Source organism: Mesoplodon mirus, assembly GCF_964341445.2.
Source record: "Mesoplodon mirus genome assembly, chromosome: 7".
In the NCBI taxonomy this organism is placed as follows: domain Eukaryota; kingdom Metazoa; phylum Chordata; class Mammalia; order Artiodactyla; family Ziphiidae; genus Mesoplodon; species Mesoplodon mirus.
Window position 1 is genome coordinate 25,672,086 of NC_138983.1, and position 17,886 is coordinate 25,689,971.

At 36.5% G+C, this 17,886-nt stretch overlaps 1 protein-coding gene across 4 annotated transcripts in view; it reads left to right on the top strand.

The window, feature by feature from the left end:
• FBXO3 (F-box protein 3) overlaps window positions 1-15,255 on the top strand; it is a 32,772-nt gene extending 17,517 nt beyond the window's left edge. Inside the window, exons 6-12 of one of the 4 annotated variants that reach the window (XM_082627648.1) lie at window positions 1,551-1,596; window positions 4,460-4,544; window positions 5,384-5,506; window positions 6,807-6,922; window positions 8,793-8,983; window positions 12,561-12,751; window positions 14,129-14,238. In XM_082627648.1, the coding sequence (XP_082483774.1) occupies window positions 1,551-1,596; window positions 4,460-4,544; window positions 5,384-5,506; window positions 6,807-6,922; window positions 8,793-8,983; window positions 12,561-12,704 (705 nt within the window). In that variant the 3' untranslated portion in view covers window positions 12,705-12,751; window positions 14,129-14,238. Of the gene's footprint in view, window positions 1-1,550; window positions 1,597-4,459; window positions 4,545-5,383; window positions 5,507-6,806; window positions 6,923-8,792; window positions 8,984-12,560; window positions 14,097-14,128 lie in introns of those variants that run through there. The other 3 variants (XM_082627649.1, XM_082627646.1, XM_082627647.1) reach the window with 3 other exon arrangements.
• Window positions 15,256-17,886: the final 2,631 nt, after the last annotated feature.

Sequence of the window (17,886 nt, forward strand, 5' to 3'; positions counted from 1 at the left end):
AAGATGTGTTCTGATGGGTGTATAAAATGTGCATTAGGAATTTTCAGGGTTGTAGAATGGGTATAGAGCATTATGCAATTTGATTATAGACGGATCTAACTAGAGGTCTAATATTCTGGTATAATGGCATGGAATGCTAAAAGAAAATTTCACCAATGGACAAACAATGCAAGCTATTGTGCGTACAGAGGGAAGCTGTGATTTGTATTAGGACATTTTAAGTTTAAGAAAAACTAATGAGACACGCAAGAGGGAGGGGATATGGAGATATATGTATACGTATAGCTGATTCCCTTTGTTATACAGCAGAAACACACCATTGTAAAGCAATTATACTCCAATAAAGCTGTTATAAAAAAAAAAGAAAAATGAATGAGCTTTTTGTTGAAGTGATTAATTGTAATATAAATTTCTAACTTTAGCTTTTGGACATCATCCATCATCATTCACTTTGGATTCAAGTTCTGAGTGCAATAGAAACTTTCTAAACTCTTTCTTCAGTAGGTATTTGAGTTGTTGAAAAATGTAGATCTTTTTAAAGAGGATTTTGTTATGATTTTAATGTAAGCACAGAAAATATGGCATTTGGTTTCATTCTTATTTCTTCAGTTCTCAGTCATTCCTCAGTTGCAGACCTTCTGCTTTCATTTTTGCCTAGATGTGAACTTAAATAGAAAATATTTTTCAGGGGCTTCCCTGGTAGCACAGTGGTTAAGAATCCGCCTGCCAATGCAGGAGACACGGGTTCGAGCCCTGGTCCGGGAAGATCCCACATGCCGTGGAGCAGCTAAGCCCATGCGCCACAACTACTGAGCCTGCGCTCTAGAGCCCGTGAGCCACAACTACTGAGCCTGCGTGCCACAACTACTGAAGCCTGTGTGCCTACAGCCTGTGCTCCGCAACAAGAGAAGACACCGCAATGAGAAGCCTGTGCACTGCAACGAAGAGTAGCCCCTCCTCGCCACAACTAGAGAAAGCCCGCGTGCAGCAACGAAGACCCAATGCAGCCAAAAATAAATAAATAAATAAATTTATGTAAAAAAAAAATTTTCATAGTTATCTGAGACATGTGACTCCATATAACATTTAAATTATTTAAAGAGCTTGCATAGCTTTTAATTTTTTTTCTAAGCATTTTCACATCTTTTATCTCATTTTTGACTTGATAGCTCTGTAAGGTTGTAGGATGATGACTTGATCTCTCCATTTACTGAGAGAAGAGACTAATCTAGAACTGTTCAGGTCCCTTGACTGAATTCAAAGCCCTGTCTTCTGGGTTCATAGGCCATGTGTCTTCTCACGGTTTTAATGTCCTAATTGTTTTCTGGAAGGATAATTTATTAGTTCATTGTAACTAATAGGAAGAGCCTAAATATAGAAATCATAAGAGCAGAAACTGAAAAGTGTGAGGAATGTCTGAGTATTGGTTAGAGCACTTAAGTTCTTTTTATCTGTTTTGTCTTGTCCCCAGGGAAGGATACAGGTAGTGAACAATGGGGAATTAAGTAAAATGTATTTTCCTTGATTACAATATTCTTTTTCTCACCTAGGACCAAATGGCTCGGAACCCAGCTGCTATTGACATGTTTATCATAGGTAAGAGAAAAGTCTCTTCTTTTTGGTCAAAAAAAATTAAGTTGGTAAAAACTTTTCTGTTACTTGATCAACTGGCAATTTTATATTTGTATTTCTTAAAGCTTGCTGGTTCATAAAGTACTATAACTAGGTTCTCATTAGAATAGCCCTTGTACTTTATTTGACTTGGGTTTCCATTTGGAAAAAAGCCATGCCATAAACAACCTTGTGCTCTTAGGATTCTGCTGTAGAACAGTGAAATGTATAGAACTGCTAAGAATGTGTATATAGTTCCCTTACACACACATGCATTTTCCATTGATCATATTAATACATAATTAGAGATATAGATACATAAAATAACTATACTTTTTCTCTTCTGGTGCCAGTGCTATAGTAAAATACTGATGTCACACCAGAGACCTCAGACCAGCAGTCTTCAGAGACCAGTATAAACTGGGCCTTATAAATTGCTTGGCACACCTGGTTTTTCTTGGCCTTAAAAGCATATTTCTCATAGGATTTTGAGAACAATTCAATTTGTATTCAAGAGCAGCTCACCCCTTTGCTGTTCATCCATTCTTGTTTTGCTTAGATTTTGCTCACGTAGAAGAAAACGAGAAGCTTCCTGACTATCCATTCTGCTTTTTAAAGGCATTTCTGGAACATATTAAACATCATTATATATTAATAGTAAAAGAATCTTGCAGGCCAAGGTATCTGTATTTAATTGTATCTCCTAAATGGAACCTTGAACAGAGTATAAGTCTCTGTGTGTTCAAACTACGGCATATTCTGGGTTTGTGACATACTTCACAATATCAAGAAGTTCTCACCCCTACGCAGTCAGTTATAAAACACTTTTAAGCTTGATTCCTAGCCTTCAGCTAACCCTGATTCCTGTGGTCTATGGTATCTAAGTTAAGCACCCTCTGGGGGTTACACCCTTGCTCGTTGCCCTCTTTGGCTTCTCTGGGTGGCACATACTCTGAGAACATGATCGTCCTGGCTCTAGTCCAGTGGTGCTGCTCAGTTTATAAACTAAAGGCTGCCTGAGCTCTAAGATAAGCTGCCGGCTAGGCTCTGTGAGTTTCTTAGTCTTAGTTTGGTGCTGGTCTGACATGGTGTGGAAGACCCCACCGCTACAGCAGAGTACTAAGGTCTGAGAATACTCTTCTTGGAGTTGGGGTTTCTCCTAGAATGAGAGAGTAAAGCAAAAGATTTGAGATGCACTGGAAGAAATGAGGTGGGAAGTTAGTGCTGGGAGGAAAGATGAGAAAGCATCTGATCTGCCTTTACACTACCTTGACAAAACCCCAATACTCTCAAAGGAGCTGCAAGATATGGGCTTACTTTAAAAGGTAAACTACTGTAGAACATATAAATTACATCTTAATTCAACTAAGTTTGACTTTCTTGGAATTTTTGGTAAAACATAAGATGGAATCTCCTGATATTCAGTGCATTATTAATACATATTTAAGAAAACTGGAATCTATGTGCAGATAAGTTTACTGGTGAAGGCTGCATGGAAAATTTTATCCTTATTTTAAAGAACACACTTCAGTATGTGTTGTAATAAATTAAGGCACATTAAAATACACCATGCCAATTTCTTTTTAAATGTAAATCATAAGAAATGTCTTTTTTCTTACATAACATTTTAGTTAATGAAATTTACAAAATGATTTTTTAAACTCTGCAGGGAAACTGCTAGTTCTCAAAACAGAAAATTGTACCTTCTATGAATTTAAAAACATTCATGTGGCCCCTTAATATCTAGCTCAAAGTGGATAGAAGATGATCAGTGATCATTTGAATAAAGTAGCATTTAATAAATAAAGGGTCAGAGTGGGCCATTAATAGGCATTGAAGAAAGAGTAAACTATTGTAGTTTACCTTCTGTCAGTTGATACCTTTAAAATTTTAAAGCTGTATACTCTCAGACTCAAGCTTAAACTGTATCTTCAGTCATTCCCTAAATAGAATTATAAGTAAATACATACTATAAATTTAGCATCTGACTTTCAGTGTGGCAGAGTGCAGGAACTGGGTTAATAGAAACAAGATTATGAAGAAATTCATTAAACAACATTGATTAAGGGACTAGTATGTGTTAGGCACTGAGCTGTATTGACAGTAAATGATGGGGGTCTGAGAAAGTTATGTGGTATTACCTACAAGAGGCAACATAATTCATGTAAATACTTGTTATTGATCCAATCACTAGGTCATGGATAGATGGCCTGGACTGGACTATCTCAGTCATTCTTCTCTGCATTGAGCTGGTCACTGAGAATATGGAGGACCGCTGTACATTTGAATCTGTAGTAATGCAACTGGGCTACTTTGGGATTGGCCTGATGCCCAGAACTCCACAGTGCTATACCCCTATTAGATGTCCAGACTGAGCCTGGCTTCTGCCAGAATTTTGTGCATGAGTCAGGATGTGCCTGGACCAGGGATGTACCCTGATCATCTGAGGATAGGTGCTGATACTTTTTCTGTAGTTTCTTCCTAGACATAGCTATATCTCCTTTGTTCTATATGTTCCAGAAATTATAGACAGAAGCCTTTTCATTCTTGTACCAGAACAAATTAAAATTTAAAAGTCAACTATTTAGTTTTAAGTGTAAAAAGTAGTTTGAAGGTAGTTGGAGGATTCCCTAGCAAGGTAGTTTGGAATAAGATTGATAGAACTGAGGATAGAAATTTACCTAATAAAGGATTAATAGAATTGTATATATAAATTTTCTAGTTTTGGTATCACTAGATACCACTATTAAGCATAGAGAAATTGTCATTTTTCCCCTTGTTTCCTGTATAAATTAAAAAAAAAACTATTTGTCCTTTTCTCTTTTTTTTTCCCCTTCCTTTTTTACAGGTGCTACTTTTACTGACTGGTTTACTTCTTATGTCAACAATGTTGTATCAGGTGGCTTCCCTATCATCAGAGACCAGATTTTCAGGTATTCACTTGGGGCTTTATGGATTGGAATGATTATAAATCAGAAAAAAACATCAGTTACAGATCATGAGATGAAGTTTCCCATGAAGGTTAATAACAGAACCTCTCATCTTAAATCTCACTATTTTATTCTCACTTTAAAGCCAAAACATCCAAACAGTTGAACAGCCAGTATTTTTTTCATCTTGAAGAATGAAGAGAAAAAACTGATTTTGATTTAGAAGCTGTAACTATAATAGTTACATAGTTGTGGTTTTTTTGGCGGTGGAGTGAGAGGCTGTTGCCAATAACCGATTTACTATGAATAGCAAGTCAGTAACTATTAGCTCCTGGAAAATATTAGTCATTATCTCTAAATGGAACATTCAGGTATTATAGATGGAACTAGAGGTTGGTTCACAGTAGCCCAGTTGGCAGAAATGATACATTAATTATACATTAGAGGCCTCTAGAATAACAATACTAACACATTTTTATTGTCAGAGTCACTGTGTATAGGGCATAGCTGGGTTTTCAGATGTTCCAAAAGTTTCCTTAGCTCTAAAGACTGAAATAAGCTCTTTTTAGTTTCCAAGTTAGTTACTGATCCATTATTTGAACCACTGGTCAACCACTGGTTGAACCTTGACTGCTATCATTATTGATTCAGAGTCTTCAAGGTGTTCTAGTTTGTTTGTTCTTTTAAGCTTAATAACTATACCTTTAAGGTGCCAAATATGATTTAAATTTGTTTTTATCATAAAGTAAAATATACTATTTTGCATTGTATCTTTAAATCTTTTATCTTACAGAATTGACGTTTGTTGATTAAAAAATGTTTAATTTTTTAAAATTACCTAGATATGTTCATGACGCAGAGTGTGTAGCAACGACTGGGGATATCACAGTTTCCGTTTCCACATCGTTTCTGCCAGAACTTAGCTCTGTACATCCACCCCACTATTTCTTCACATACCGAATCAGGTGAGAATTTTAAATGGGGTCGCCTTTTGGGATATACCTTATGGATGTGTTGTTATCACCCCATTTGACATGATATAAAAACACATTCTGAAAGGCAGCTTCTTGCTAAAGTGTGGAGGTAGGTGGATAACAAACAAATTTTCTACAATATAGTGTTTGTAAAGCACCTTGAGTTTGTATCAACCTCTGTGCCAGGTACTTTGAGAGGTGGACCACTAAGCTGTAATCATCATGAAAGATCAGTATTAGAGTTATATTGCGTTCTGAAAGCTATGAAATTGCCCAAGATAAAACGATGCATTTCAGTTTTATCTTGCCTGTCTATATTTAATTAAAAGTGTAATAAATATTTATTGAGTACAGCCTGTATATTAGACATAGTGCTGAGCAAGCCCTGGATTTGGTTAAATAAAAAACAAATATTAAATACACTTTAATTAGAAGTACTCTGTACTGTGAGGTAAAGATAACTCATTGCCCTAAGGGATTAAGAATGCTTTGTTTTTAGATGTATTTTTAAATACTTTATGATATATATATTTTAAAAATACATATACATGCATATATACATACTAGAAATAATAATAATGTATACTTAACCAGAAAGCATTCTAGGATTTTGGTATTGTATGAAGCCTTTGATATGTCCAGTTTTACATATTCAGATGAATGTTGTTTTAATTATTTAATTTAATCCTGCCTAGGATTGAGATATGCTTAAAATAGTAATACCTACACGTGCTTATACAGTATTCTAAATGAAAATAAGAGTCAGCAGAGTCTCAGAAAAAGGAGGGAAATAATAGTATTAGAAAACAGAGTCAAGGTATAACCCCAGTAACTGAATAGTAGATGCACGAAACAGTGACATTTTGCTCTGAGCTTTCTAGAAGCTAATGGAGAAAAGGGCTGTATAGCCTTGTCGTGAAAAAAAAGACTCCATTTTTTAGAACAGAAGTTTTTCATGGCACCATATTCTAGAAAGTGTTTCCCACATTGGTCTTTATTTGAACAGCAAAAGATTGTTGTCACCAGTGTTTGTAAATTTTTATGTTGTCCTTTCTATTGTTAATCCTAAATGAAAGTCAAGTGTGTAAATTGAATGAAAGCATTTCTGTGGGGGAGTCCAGCTAATTAGGCCAGTATCTTTGCAAACTTACAGGAATAGATGATTTACACAGACTTTGGGTTGGGTTTCTTAATTTCCTTTGGAAATCCCTTTCACTGGCTCAGCTCAAAATACTGTAGCTCTTAAACAGAAAAAACCAACGTGTCTCTACCACTCCATTCTCTTCTCCAGGATTGAAATGTCAAAAGATGCACTTCCTGAGAAGGCATGTCAGTTAGACAGTCGCTACTGGAGAATAACAAATGCTAAAGGTGATGTGGAAGAAGTTCAAGGACCTGGAGTAGTTGGTATGTGTCCCAAGATTTGGGTTTATACATCAGTTGCTTCTAAAACATTTTGGAGAGTATATATGTGATACATAGCTTGGCAAATGCATGATGTAGTTAGTGGATAAGACTGCATCTTTTTTTTTTTTTTTTTTTTTTTTTTTGCGGTATGCGGGCCTCTCACTGTTGTGTCCTCTCCCGTTGCGGAGCACAGGCTCCGGATGCGCAGGCCCAGCGGCCATGGCTCACGGGCCCAGCCGCTCCGCGGCATATGGGATCCTCCCAGACCGGGGCACGAACCCGTATCCCCTGCATCGGCAGGCGGACTCTCAACCACTGCGCCACCAGGGAGGCCCAAGACTGCATCTTTTTAATAGCTGTGTTTCAGTGTGAAAGATATCATAGATTCTGAATTCTTCTCCTAACTACAATATTTTGCTTCATAAATATAATGTGTAAAGGTCATTATTTTATCAGTTTAGTTCCTGAAACATGAACTTTTCTAAAATTATAGCAAACTCAATTATTCAGGGGTTGAATTTCCGTTCTGTAGTTTACACAGGTTTCTTGCTTTTCCTTCTTAACTGCTTTATTTTTTTAGCTGGATAATTATTCATTATCATATTCTGTAGGGTTACAGGGTGTATGGAAGAAAGAGAAAATAAATTTCATATTGGTCATCTTTTTGAAATTTCAGAAGAAATGTTAAACTTAGTAGCACAGATTTTATTGTTTTTTGATGTCAATCATCTCTAGCCTCTGATTACCATTGACATTTGGCTTTTTAAAAAATTATGATTATCATAAGTTTCTGAGACCTCAGATTTTTCACGTTTTGTATGTGTACTTCAGGAAAATAATATTATTTAAGATATGCGCTTTTGTTATTGGTCCTAAGCATATGTAGAATTCAGTTTAAATTGAAGTTTTAATTAATTGCCACAAATAAATTCATATTTATGTGTGTTTTTAAGGAATTTTTCCTGGATATTGAAGAATTTTATTAAAGCTGTAATTCTTTTTCTGTCATTTCGTCTATTGGTGTAAAACCTTTCCCTTGTGACTGCCATTTTGTCTCGGCTGAATGCTTAAGATGCATCTTCAGAGTTTTATGTTTTAGTCTCTTGCTACATTTAAACATTTAGATTATCCTTATCTCTGTTTGAACTAGAATATGTGACACTTTTTATTACCAGGGTCTTAAAGATTGTGTCCTCAATGCCTCTCCTTATTTTTTAAATTAGTTTTTTATAAATTAATTTTATTTTATTTATTTTTGGCTGCGTTGGGTCTTCCTTGCTGCACACGGGCTTTCTCTAGTTGCGGCGAGTGGGGGCTACTCTTTGTTGCGGTGCGCGGGCTTCTCATTGCAGTGGCTTCTCTTGTTGCAGAGCATGGGCTCTAGGCACACGGGCTTCAGTAGTTACAGCACGCTGGCTCCGTAGTTGTGGCTTGTGGGCTCCAGAGCACAGGCTCAGTAGTTGTGGCGCACGGACTCTAGAGCACAGGCTCAGTAGTTGTGGCACACGGGCTTAGTTGCTCCGCATGTAGGATCTTCCCGGACCAGAGCTTGAACCCTTGTCCCCTGCATTGGCAGTCAGATTCTTAACCACTGCGCCACCAGGGAAGCCCCCCTCTCCTTTTTTAATTTTCATTCTACTGGATATCACCCCTCCACCCCCCAACAGACTATAGGGAATTAGGAGAGTACAAAAAAAATGTCAAAACACTCATAATCCCATCCCAAAATATTAACATTATTTATAGTCCCTTTTAGATTTTTTTCTAATTATGCATTTTCTTTAATATAGTTTAAAGAGGACATATCGTGTTTGCTATAATGAAGAACTAAGTATTCTACTTTAATTTATTGTTACTGTTTTCTCTGCAGGTGAATTTCCAATCATCAGCCCAGGCCGGGTATATGAATATACAAGTTGTACCACATTCTCTACAACATCAGGCTATATGGAAGGATATTATACCTTCCATTTCCTTTACTTTAAAGACAAGATCTTTAATGTTGCCATTCCCCGATTCCATATGGCATGTCCGACATTCAGGGTGTCTATAGCTCGATTGGTAGGTTAAATTTTCCTCTGGTGCTGATTATACATGACTTTGTAGAATGAACTCCACAGAGGGTCTTTGTTGATTACCCAGACAGATAGTTTGTAAATGGCATTTCAGAGAACCCTAGAGATTTTGAGGGAAGTATCTTTGGGGGGAGGGGGAGATGTGTGAATATGTTGGGGGGGATGGACAGTAAGTAAACGAGGCTCCAGATTCTTCAATCAGAGTAACTCTACTGTTGTGTTTTTGTTGTTGTTTTTATTTGTTTGTTTTAAATAGACTTTATTTTTTAAAGCAGTTTCAGATTCACAGCAAAATTGAGCAGAAGGTACAGAGATTTCCCATATACCCTCTGCTTCAACTCATGCATAGACTCCCCCATCATCGATATCTCCCGCCAGAGTGGTACCTTTGTTACAGCTGGTGAACCTACAGTGACACATCATTATCACCCAAAGTCCATAGTTTACATTAGGGTTCACTCTTGGTGTTGCATATTCTGTGGGTTTGAATGTATGTATAATGACATGTATCCACCATTACAGTATCATATAAAGTAGTTATTGGTTTCAAAGTTTCAGTGTCTTTTCCAGTTTCCCAAAACAGTTTTGTTGCCTATTGAGAATCACCACACTAGACCAGTTAGAATCGCCTTTATTTTATTTCATTAAGACCGGGAAAGCAATTTCTTACAGTGGTTTTGCTAAAACTCCCAATTTTAAAAAATAATACAAATATCCTATAAAATCATTACAAAGAAGATTTAATGGGTAGACTTGCACTTTTAGTAGTCTCTCTTTGGGATCATTTCCTAAGTCAACTAGTTGTATTTTTGAAATCTCATTTCTAGGGTGACAGGTATAGCAGTAACCCCAATCTTACAGGCTATAAAATGATTAAAGAAAATTATGACACTTGAGTTATACAATAGGAATAAATTATGAATTGCATACCCAGAATATCATCAAGTCATAGGTGTCAAATGTTCAAAAAAAGCCCTCTAGCTCCTGGGATGACCCCGATGGGTGGGTCTAGTGTAAGTCTGGGAAGATAGACATGATATTAATCTGACTTAGAGTGGATACATTCCCAACTCCAGTTTGGAAAGAGAAGGATGATGATGAGACTTTAGGCCATTATACTTGTGGTATTTCTGGTGAAAAGAATCTACAGCCTGGGTTTGGAAGTGAAGTTTAGCTTCCCTCCCAGTGGTATATTTCCAATACTGTGAATTTGCTACTTCCTATAACAGTCTTCCATTTTTGACTAGCCCCATTTCTGTATGAGATTGGTATCATCCCTAAATGTTTGATACAATTATCAGTGAAGTCATCTTGGGCTGGAGTTCTCTTTGTGGGAACGCTTTGAGATATGAATTTTATTTCTTTAATATTCATATTTTCTGTTTCATGTTTCACTTTCAGTAATTTTGTGTCTTTCAAGGAATTTGTCCATTTGGTCTAAATGTTGAATTTATTTCCGTAAAAGTTATTTGCAGTATTCCCTTGATATCCTTTTAATGGTTGTAAGAGCTATAGTTATATGTAGTGTTTTGTTCTTAATATTGGTAATGTACATCTTCTCTTTTGTTCATCATCTTAGCTAGGGGGGTGTCACTTTTATTGATTATTTAAAGGAACAAGTTTTGGTTTCACTGTTTCTCTCTATTTGTTCATTTTCTGTTTCATTGATTTCTGGAGTTATCTTTATTTCTCTCCCACTTACTGTGGGTTTAATTTGCTCCTTTTTTTTTTTTTTTTTTACTTCTTAAGGTAGAAGTTTAAATTATTGATTTTAGACCTTCTCTCTAAGCACTGTTTTAGCTACATTTCACAAATTTTGATGCATTATTTTTATTAACATTTAATTCAAAATATTCTCAGATTTCCCTTGTAATTTAATTTTGATCTATGTCTTTTCTAGAAATGTATGAATTTCCAAACATTTGGAGCTTTTCCAGTTACCTTTTGGTTATTGATTTCTAGTTTTGTTATGGTTAGAGAATTCGCTGTGTATAATTTCAATATTTTTAAATGTTTTATGGCCCAGCATTATGGTCTATCTTGGTAAATGATCTTTGTGTATTTGAAAAGAATGTATATTCTGATATTTGGGGGAATATTAATTCTATAAATGGCAAGTCAAATTGGTTGACTGTTTTTCAAGTCTTCTATATATTTACTGATCTTTTTAATGTGTGTGTGTTCTCTGAGAGATGATTGTTGTAATCTCCAACTATAATTACAGTTTTGTCTATTTTTTTAATTCTGAATTTTTATTCTCTTTTTAATTTGCTTCATGTATTTTAATTATATGCAAATATGTTTAGGATTGTTACATGTTTTTAATGAAGTGCTTCTTTTATTGTTATAAAATCTCTATATATGGCAATATTCCTTGCCCTAAAGTTGCTATATATTCCTGACCTAAAGTGTAAAGAGTGTTGACATTTGTTCACACAGGTAGTTTGTGCAGTTAAGTTACTATTGGGTCAGTCGATCCTGTTGAGGCTTGTTTTTAATGTTTGTTAGGGTGGGGATAGAGTAGTCTTTACTTAAGGACAGTAGTTCTCAGACTTTTCCGTCTCATGATCCCCTTCAGCTCTTAAAAGTTATTGAGGACTCCAAAGAACTCCTGCTTTTATGAGTTATATGACATTTATCATGTTAAAAATTAAAACTGAGAAGTTTTATAATATTACTCCTTTTTTAAAGTTTTAAATTTTTAAATTTATAATTTCAAATTACAATAATAAACTCATTACATGTTCAACCCTCTCTTAACTATGTTCTTACTTAAGAGTTTTAGTTTCCTCCCAACCACAAAGAAGCATATAAAATCTTGAACTGCCTTGTGGAAAATGTTTTCTCTTTCTCGAGGATGAGAACTCAATAAAATGAAATGAGAATTCTGGACTTATTTCTAATCAACATGAAAGAGGCAGTGGGAATTGTATTTGTATTGTGTTTATTTGTATTGTACCTTTCCTGTTTAAAAATTAGTTTTCTTGATATGGAAGTTGAGTTGTTCCCCTTATTTGTCCACTAACCATATATTATCATACTTAATACTTCCTTTTGCTTTATACTTTGAATGTTGCTATAAAACATTTTTTGGTTGGTCTTAAGCCTTTTCTTGGTCTAGGTAGTTGGTGTTTGGACACTTTAGAGGCTCCTGCTGCTTATTTATTTCCATTCTTGTCTGTGTGTTCCTCTTTCCATCTACTGTTTGTATGTGTACACTTTTGTCTGAGATCATCAGCAATCTCCCTCTTTAGCTACATTGATTTCTTTAACAGTTTTTCTGTTTTTTTCCTTAAGATAATTAATAATCATACTACCTGGATTTAATGTTTCAGAATTTCCTAAGCTTTAATCCTCTCCCCCTTTTGTACCTTCTACTGAATTTTAAAGTCTTTATTTCTCAGATTTAAAAAATCAAAAGATAAAAGTAATGAAATATATTTATGTATATTTTCTCTGATTGTTGTTGTTAGTGTTATAATAAATCCCAAGTGACAGTTCCTTTGACAAATTCTAAAGGACATTTCCTTTCCCCCACGTTAATTAATTTGCTTGCTCAACAGATATTTATTGAGTACCTACTAGGTGCTGGGGAAAATGCAGTGAACGATATTATCAAAATCTCTGCCTTCAGGGATGTGATGTACAGCATGGCGACTATGGTTAATAACACTGTACTGCATATTTGGAAGTTGCTAAGAGAGTAGATCTTAGAAGTTCTCATCACAAGAAAAAAGCCCTGTAACTATGTAAGGTGATGGATGTTAACTAGATTTATTGTGGGGATCATTTTGTAATGTATACAGATATTGAATCATTATGTTGTACATCTGAAACGAATATAATGTTGTATGTCAATTATGCCTCAATAAAAATTAAAAAAGAAGAAAGTGGAGGAGATTAAAAAAAAATCTCTGGCTTGGAATTTACATTCTAGTTGGAAGAGACAAAGTGTAGCAAATACACACTCCTCACTTATGTCAAGTAGTAATATGGGCTCTGGAGAAAAATCAGAGTAAGGGAGCTAAGAAGTATACTGTTGGGTTGTTCTGATATAAAGATGTGTCAGGGAAGGCCTTGGTGACATTTGAGTTCAGACTTGAAAGAAGTAGAGGGAGCTGGGTGGATGTGTGGTTGAAGGGTGTTCCAAGCAGAAGAACAGCAAGTACAGAGGTGCTGAAGCACTAATGTGTTTGGTATGTCTGAAGAACTGCACGGAGGCCAGTGTAGCTGGAGGGCAGTGAACAGGGGAGAGTGGTTAGAGACTCGATCACGGGGTAGCGGGATGCTGCATATGCAATGCCATAAAAGCCTTGGTGGAAGGACTTTTGCTGCCCTCACATCCCAAGTTTCCCAATACTTGCCACATTACCAGCTAGGTCCTCCTTGCCGTTCAGGATTCTGTCCAATACAGTAGGTCCTCTCACTGAGTCTTCAAATGTGTAAGAGAGAAAACCAACATCAGAATGGGTCAAGACTCAATTAGAGACACTGCTTAAAAGGAACTGAAGTTCCCAGGAGATGTTCATGTATTGGATGTTCAACATCACTACCACCTTACTCCGAGAGCCTTCAACAAATTAATTTAAAAGCAGAGGCTACCGATGCTGATTGTCTTTATACTAGGAGCTTAATAGAAATCTCTTAGACCTCCTGTTGACAGTACATAAAACTTACCAGTAGAGGTCACACCTTAGTAATATTTTCAGATCCTCTTTTCTGTAAGCATGTAGGTTAATAAAGAATTGTTATTCAGTACACTAATAAGTTCAGTAAAATTTTATCTTGGGTTGTTAGGAGTGGTCTGTTTGCTACATTGTGTGAATTACCAACCACCATGTAAAAAATAAGTACTATATTGATGAAATATATTTACCATTAAAACCACATTGAGCATTTTAAAACTTGTGATAGAATATATACTCTAGAATTTGCATCAGCATGTGCATTATGAAAATGTATAAAAGACTATAAAATTCTATTTTAAAAATCTATAAACATTCTCTGAGAAGTCTATAAAAAATCATATTTGGCATGCCCAGTTGTTTAGATTCTAGGTAAATGAGAATTTATATTAAATAAGAGTAAAAATGATGGAAGTTCTTATCAAAAGATTGTTTTCTCTTTCAAGGAAATGGGTCCTGATGAATATGAAGAGATGGAAGAGGAAGAAGAAGAGGAGGAGGAGGAAGACGATGATGATGATTCGGCAGATATGGATGAATCTGATGAAGACGACGAGGAGGAGAGACGGAGGAGAGTCTTTGATGTTCCCATTCGAAGACGCCGCTGCTCTCGCCTTTTTTAGCAAGCCTCTGCTGATGGAAGCCCTGGGGTGAATCAGCCTGTTAAATAGATTTCTCAGTAATGTAAATAACTAAATTGTTCTCAGCTTATAGCAGGAAAACTAGCATGAAATATTGTGCCAGGACCTGGGTTCTATATGACACTACTTTAGGAGCTGGATTGTTTGAGTTTGCTTAGTTTTTTTGAGGTAGAGGAGGAAATGGGAATCTTTTTTTCCTCTTCTAGAAGTCAGTGGGAGAATAGTTCTCTAGCTAAGGAACAGACTTTTTTTTGTTTAAAGATATTTTATACTTATAAAAATATGGAAATGGGAGGGAGTAGAATAAGGATTTTAAATGAAGCAGAAATACCTACACAAGGATAGAGAGAAACTGTGTGACTGAATGATTCTGTGAAAAGACTTATAAGTTATTTAGAAATGAACAGAATTTGTAATTAGGCTAATCCATTTAGTGAGTCCTATATATTTTGTACTCACAGGGAACTAATTGACTAAATAGCTTGAATGCTAGTTGTCCTTTCTTAGACAATCTGTCCTTAAATTTAGAGTTTTCATCACAACAACCTTGAATTTAAAGTCTATCAGTATGACTTTGACCTTGAATTTAGTCTTCAACTCTGCCAACCTTGAATTTAAAGTCTTCAACATTATGACCTTTATCATGTTGTTCACAGATGCATCATTTTTGAAGTGTAGTGTGTAAAAATATGTATTGTGTTGCTTATTAACAAAAGATTCTTCACAATATCTCATGTAGTCTAAATTTGTAAATACTGCTTCTGTTTTGTTTCCCCTCTATATACTTGACTGTCTAACTTTGTGATAAGTGACATGAATTTTAAGTTAAGATTAAGTATGTTTCTCTAAAACATGGATTTTTTTGTAATTATATAATTGAGAGTTTGGAATGAAATCCTCCAAGTGTCAAAAACTCACATTTTGAAAACATATTTTGGTTCCGATCCTGTATTTTGTATAATTGCCTATTTCCCATAAACGAATATTAATAAGCCTTTGCTCTTAAGATGGAAGAGGAGATCAAAACTCATTGGCCTATTGCCAGAGGCCCATTCAAAGTCATTTCCTGGCTTTGACGATACTCTGTCATGTACTCCACCTCTTAATTCCCCCAGGAACAGTTCTTTTGTAGGGAAAACTGTAGTAAGAGGGAGGTATATACAGGATTAAGCAGCTGCCATCAGAGACCATGAAGGCAAACTTAGTCTTTCATACTGGCACATGTCAGAATGTTCTGAAGTGGAGTAAGTAGTTTTTCCTGCTTATTTCTTTTTAAATAGGCTCCCAAATCTATTATGCCTATACTTTTTTTTTTTTTAATCAACCCACTGGTTTTTTGAAAAATAAACTTCCCCGGTAAAGCAGTGATTTAATTAAAACTAGTTAACGTTGGAAGTTAAAGCTGGCGCCAGGATACCTTGCCATTCTTTGCATCTTTCTTTTTTCAGAATGGCCTCTCCTCTCTCAGTTCACAGAGTACTCATGATGTTCCAAATCTCCCTGCCACCCCATCCAATCCTTGCTCCTCAGAATGCTTCAGGCTTGCTTATCCTTCCATCAGAATTCATTCTCTTAGTATGTTGAATGAATGGTCTCTATTTCATACTAAGGTGTGATTGATTAGTTGATAACAACCTCAGGCATTTTATTTCATTGGCAAGAATGTGTATTCACACAGAAAAGGGATCTAACAGTTGGTCAGACTATGCTTTTGGTGGAGCGAAGCCCATTTCTGGCTCCTAGGTACCTTCAGAGCACCACTTACCTTTTACTCATTTGTCTGAAGCTTGATGTATCAGGATGAGGCAGATATGTAAATAAACCGGAGCTTAAATAGCTTAGGGTTTTTTTTTTCTCTTGTGAAAAGTAGGAGGTAACTAGCTCAGGACTGATAAGGTGGCCCAATGGTGTCAACATTCTAGGTTCCTTCCATCTTCCTGTTCTACCATTCGTAGCAGACTTTAATCTTTAAGGTCACCTCATGACTGCAAGATAACGAAGGCAGTCATATTGTATTCCAGGAAGGATGATGAGAAAAGGGAAAAATTAAATGGAAAGTAAAAAGTCAATCATAAGGCTGGAGAGAGGTAAACCAGCCAGGTCTCCAGCAGGAGGAAAAGTAGAGAAGGGACAAGAGATGCAGGTATTAACGCGGGCAGCCTGTAAACCTGGTATGAAGGAATGGTAATGGCCCAAGTAAGACATGCTACAGGCATGAATTAGGGCAGTATCAGTAGGAGTAGAGTGAAGAGAGGATGAAATTGAAGTAGCTAAATGATAAAATAGGCAGCAGTTGGTGATTGCATGTGTGGGAGTGGAAGAAATAGAAGTTGATTCCAGGTACGGGGCTTCATTTATGAAAAAAAAATTGCAGGAAAAGCAGTGGAACATTGGAGATGACTTCAGATTTGGACACATTTTGAGTTCAAGGTGTTTGTGGGACATAGAAATGGAGTTGTCCAGTAATCAGTTGGATATGAATATGAAGATCCAGGGAGTGGTCGGGACTGGAGAATAAAGATTTGCAAATCATCTGCAAACATACATACAGTCATCCCTCGGTATCTGCAGGGGATTTATTCCAGGACCTCCACAGATACCAAAACATGCTCAAGTCCCTTATATAAAATGGTGTCATACAGCCAGCCCTTGGTAACCGCATATTCTGCAGTTGGTTGGCCGAACCTACAGATATGGAGGGCCAACTGTATTCCCAAGGTAAAACAGTGGGTGCACTATAGTCTCCCAGGGAAAACATACAGCCATGGTTCTCAGTCCAACCCTGGCAACACCACATTATGAGGGGGTAATGGAAAAGAATCTCAAGACCAAAAGTTCAAGGAACTGAACGCAAAACCAGGAGAGAGTAGCATCTCAGAACCCAAGAGAGTTTAAAGGAGGGAAGAGCTTATAGGATACATAGAAAATGCATGTGGAAGAGCTTTGTAAACAAGCTATCATAGGAAACACATGTATTAGCTGATTTAAGCAGACACACTTTAAATATCAAAGCAAATCTTTCTGATTTGAGAATCCTGTTTGTATAGAGAAAAACCAAGATTAAGGCACCACCAAATGAAATTCATTCCCTGACATCCCAAAGCCATCAGAGGATCATGGTAGAAGGCACGTGTCATGATCAGTTGTCATATGATTTCCCCTTCTTGAACTTTGTCATCGGTTCCTCCGCTCCCGATTCAACATGAGCAGTCCTGAGATGCAATACCTTCTTACCCTGATCCTCAGAGAGTCTCAGTCCCCAACAGAGGTCAATCTCTTGGAGAAAGACCTGTACTTTTGGCCTGTTTTTCCCACTCCCCCTTGTATGGCGCTCTTTAAGCCGGTTCTGCAGTGGGTAATGACAAAGTGATAACCAGAAACTTCAGATTACATCTTCACCTAAAAATAATGTTCTAGGGACTTCCATGGCCGTCCAGCTGTTAAGACTCCCGGTTTCCACTGCAGGGGGTTGTGGGTTTCATTCCTGGTCGGGGAACTAAGATCCCACAAGCTGCAGGGCACGCCCCGCCCCCCCCCCCGAAAAAAAAAAACCCACAGCAGAA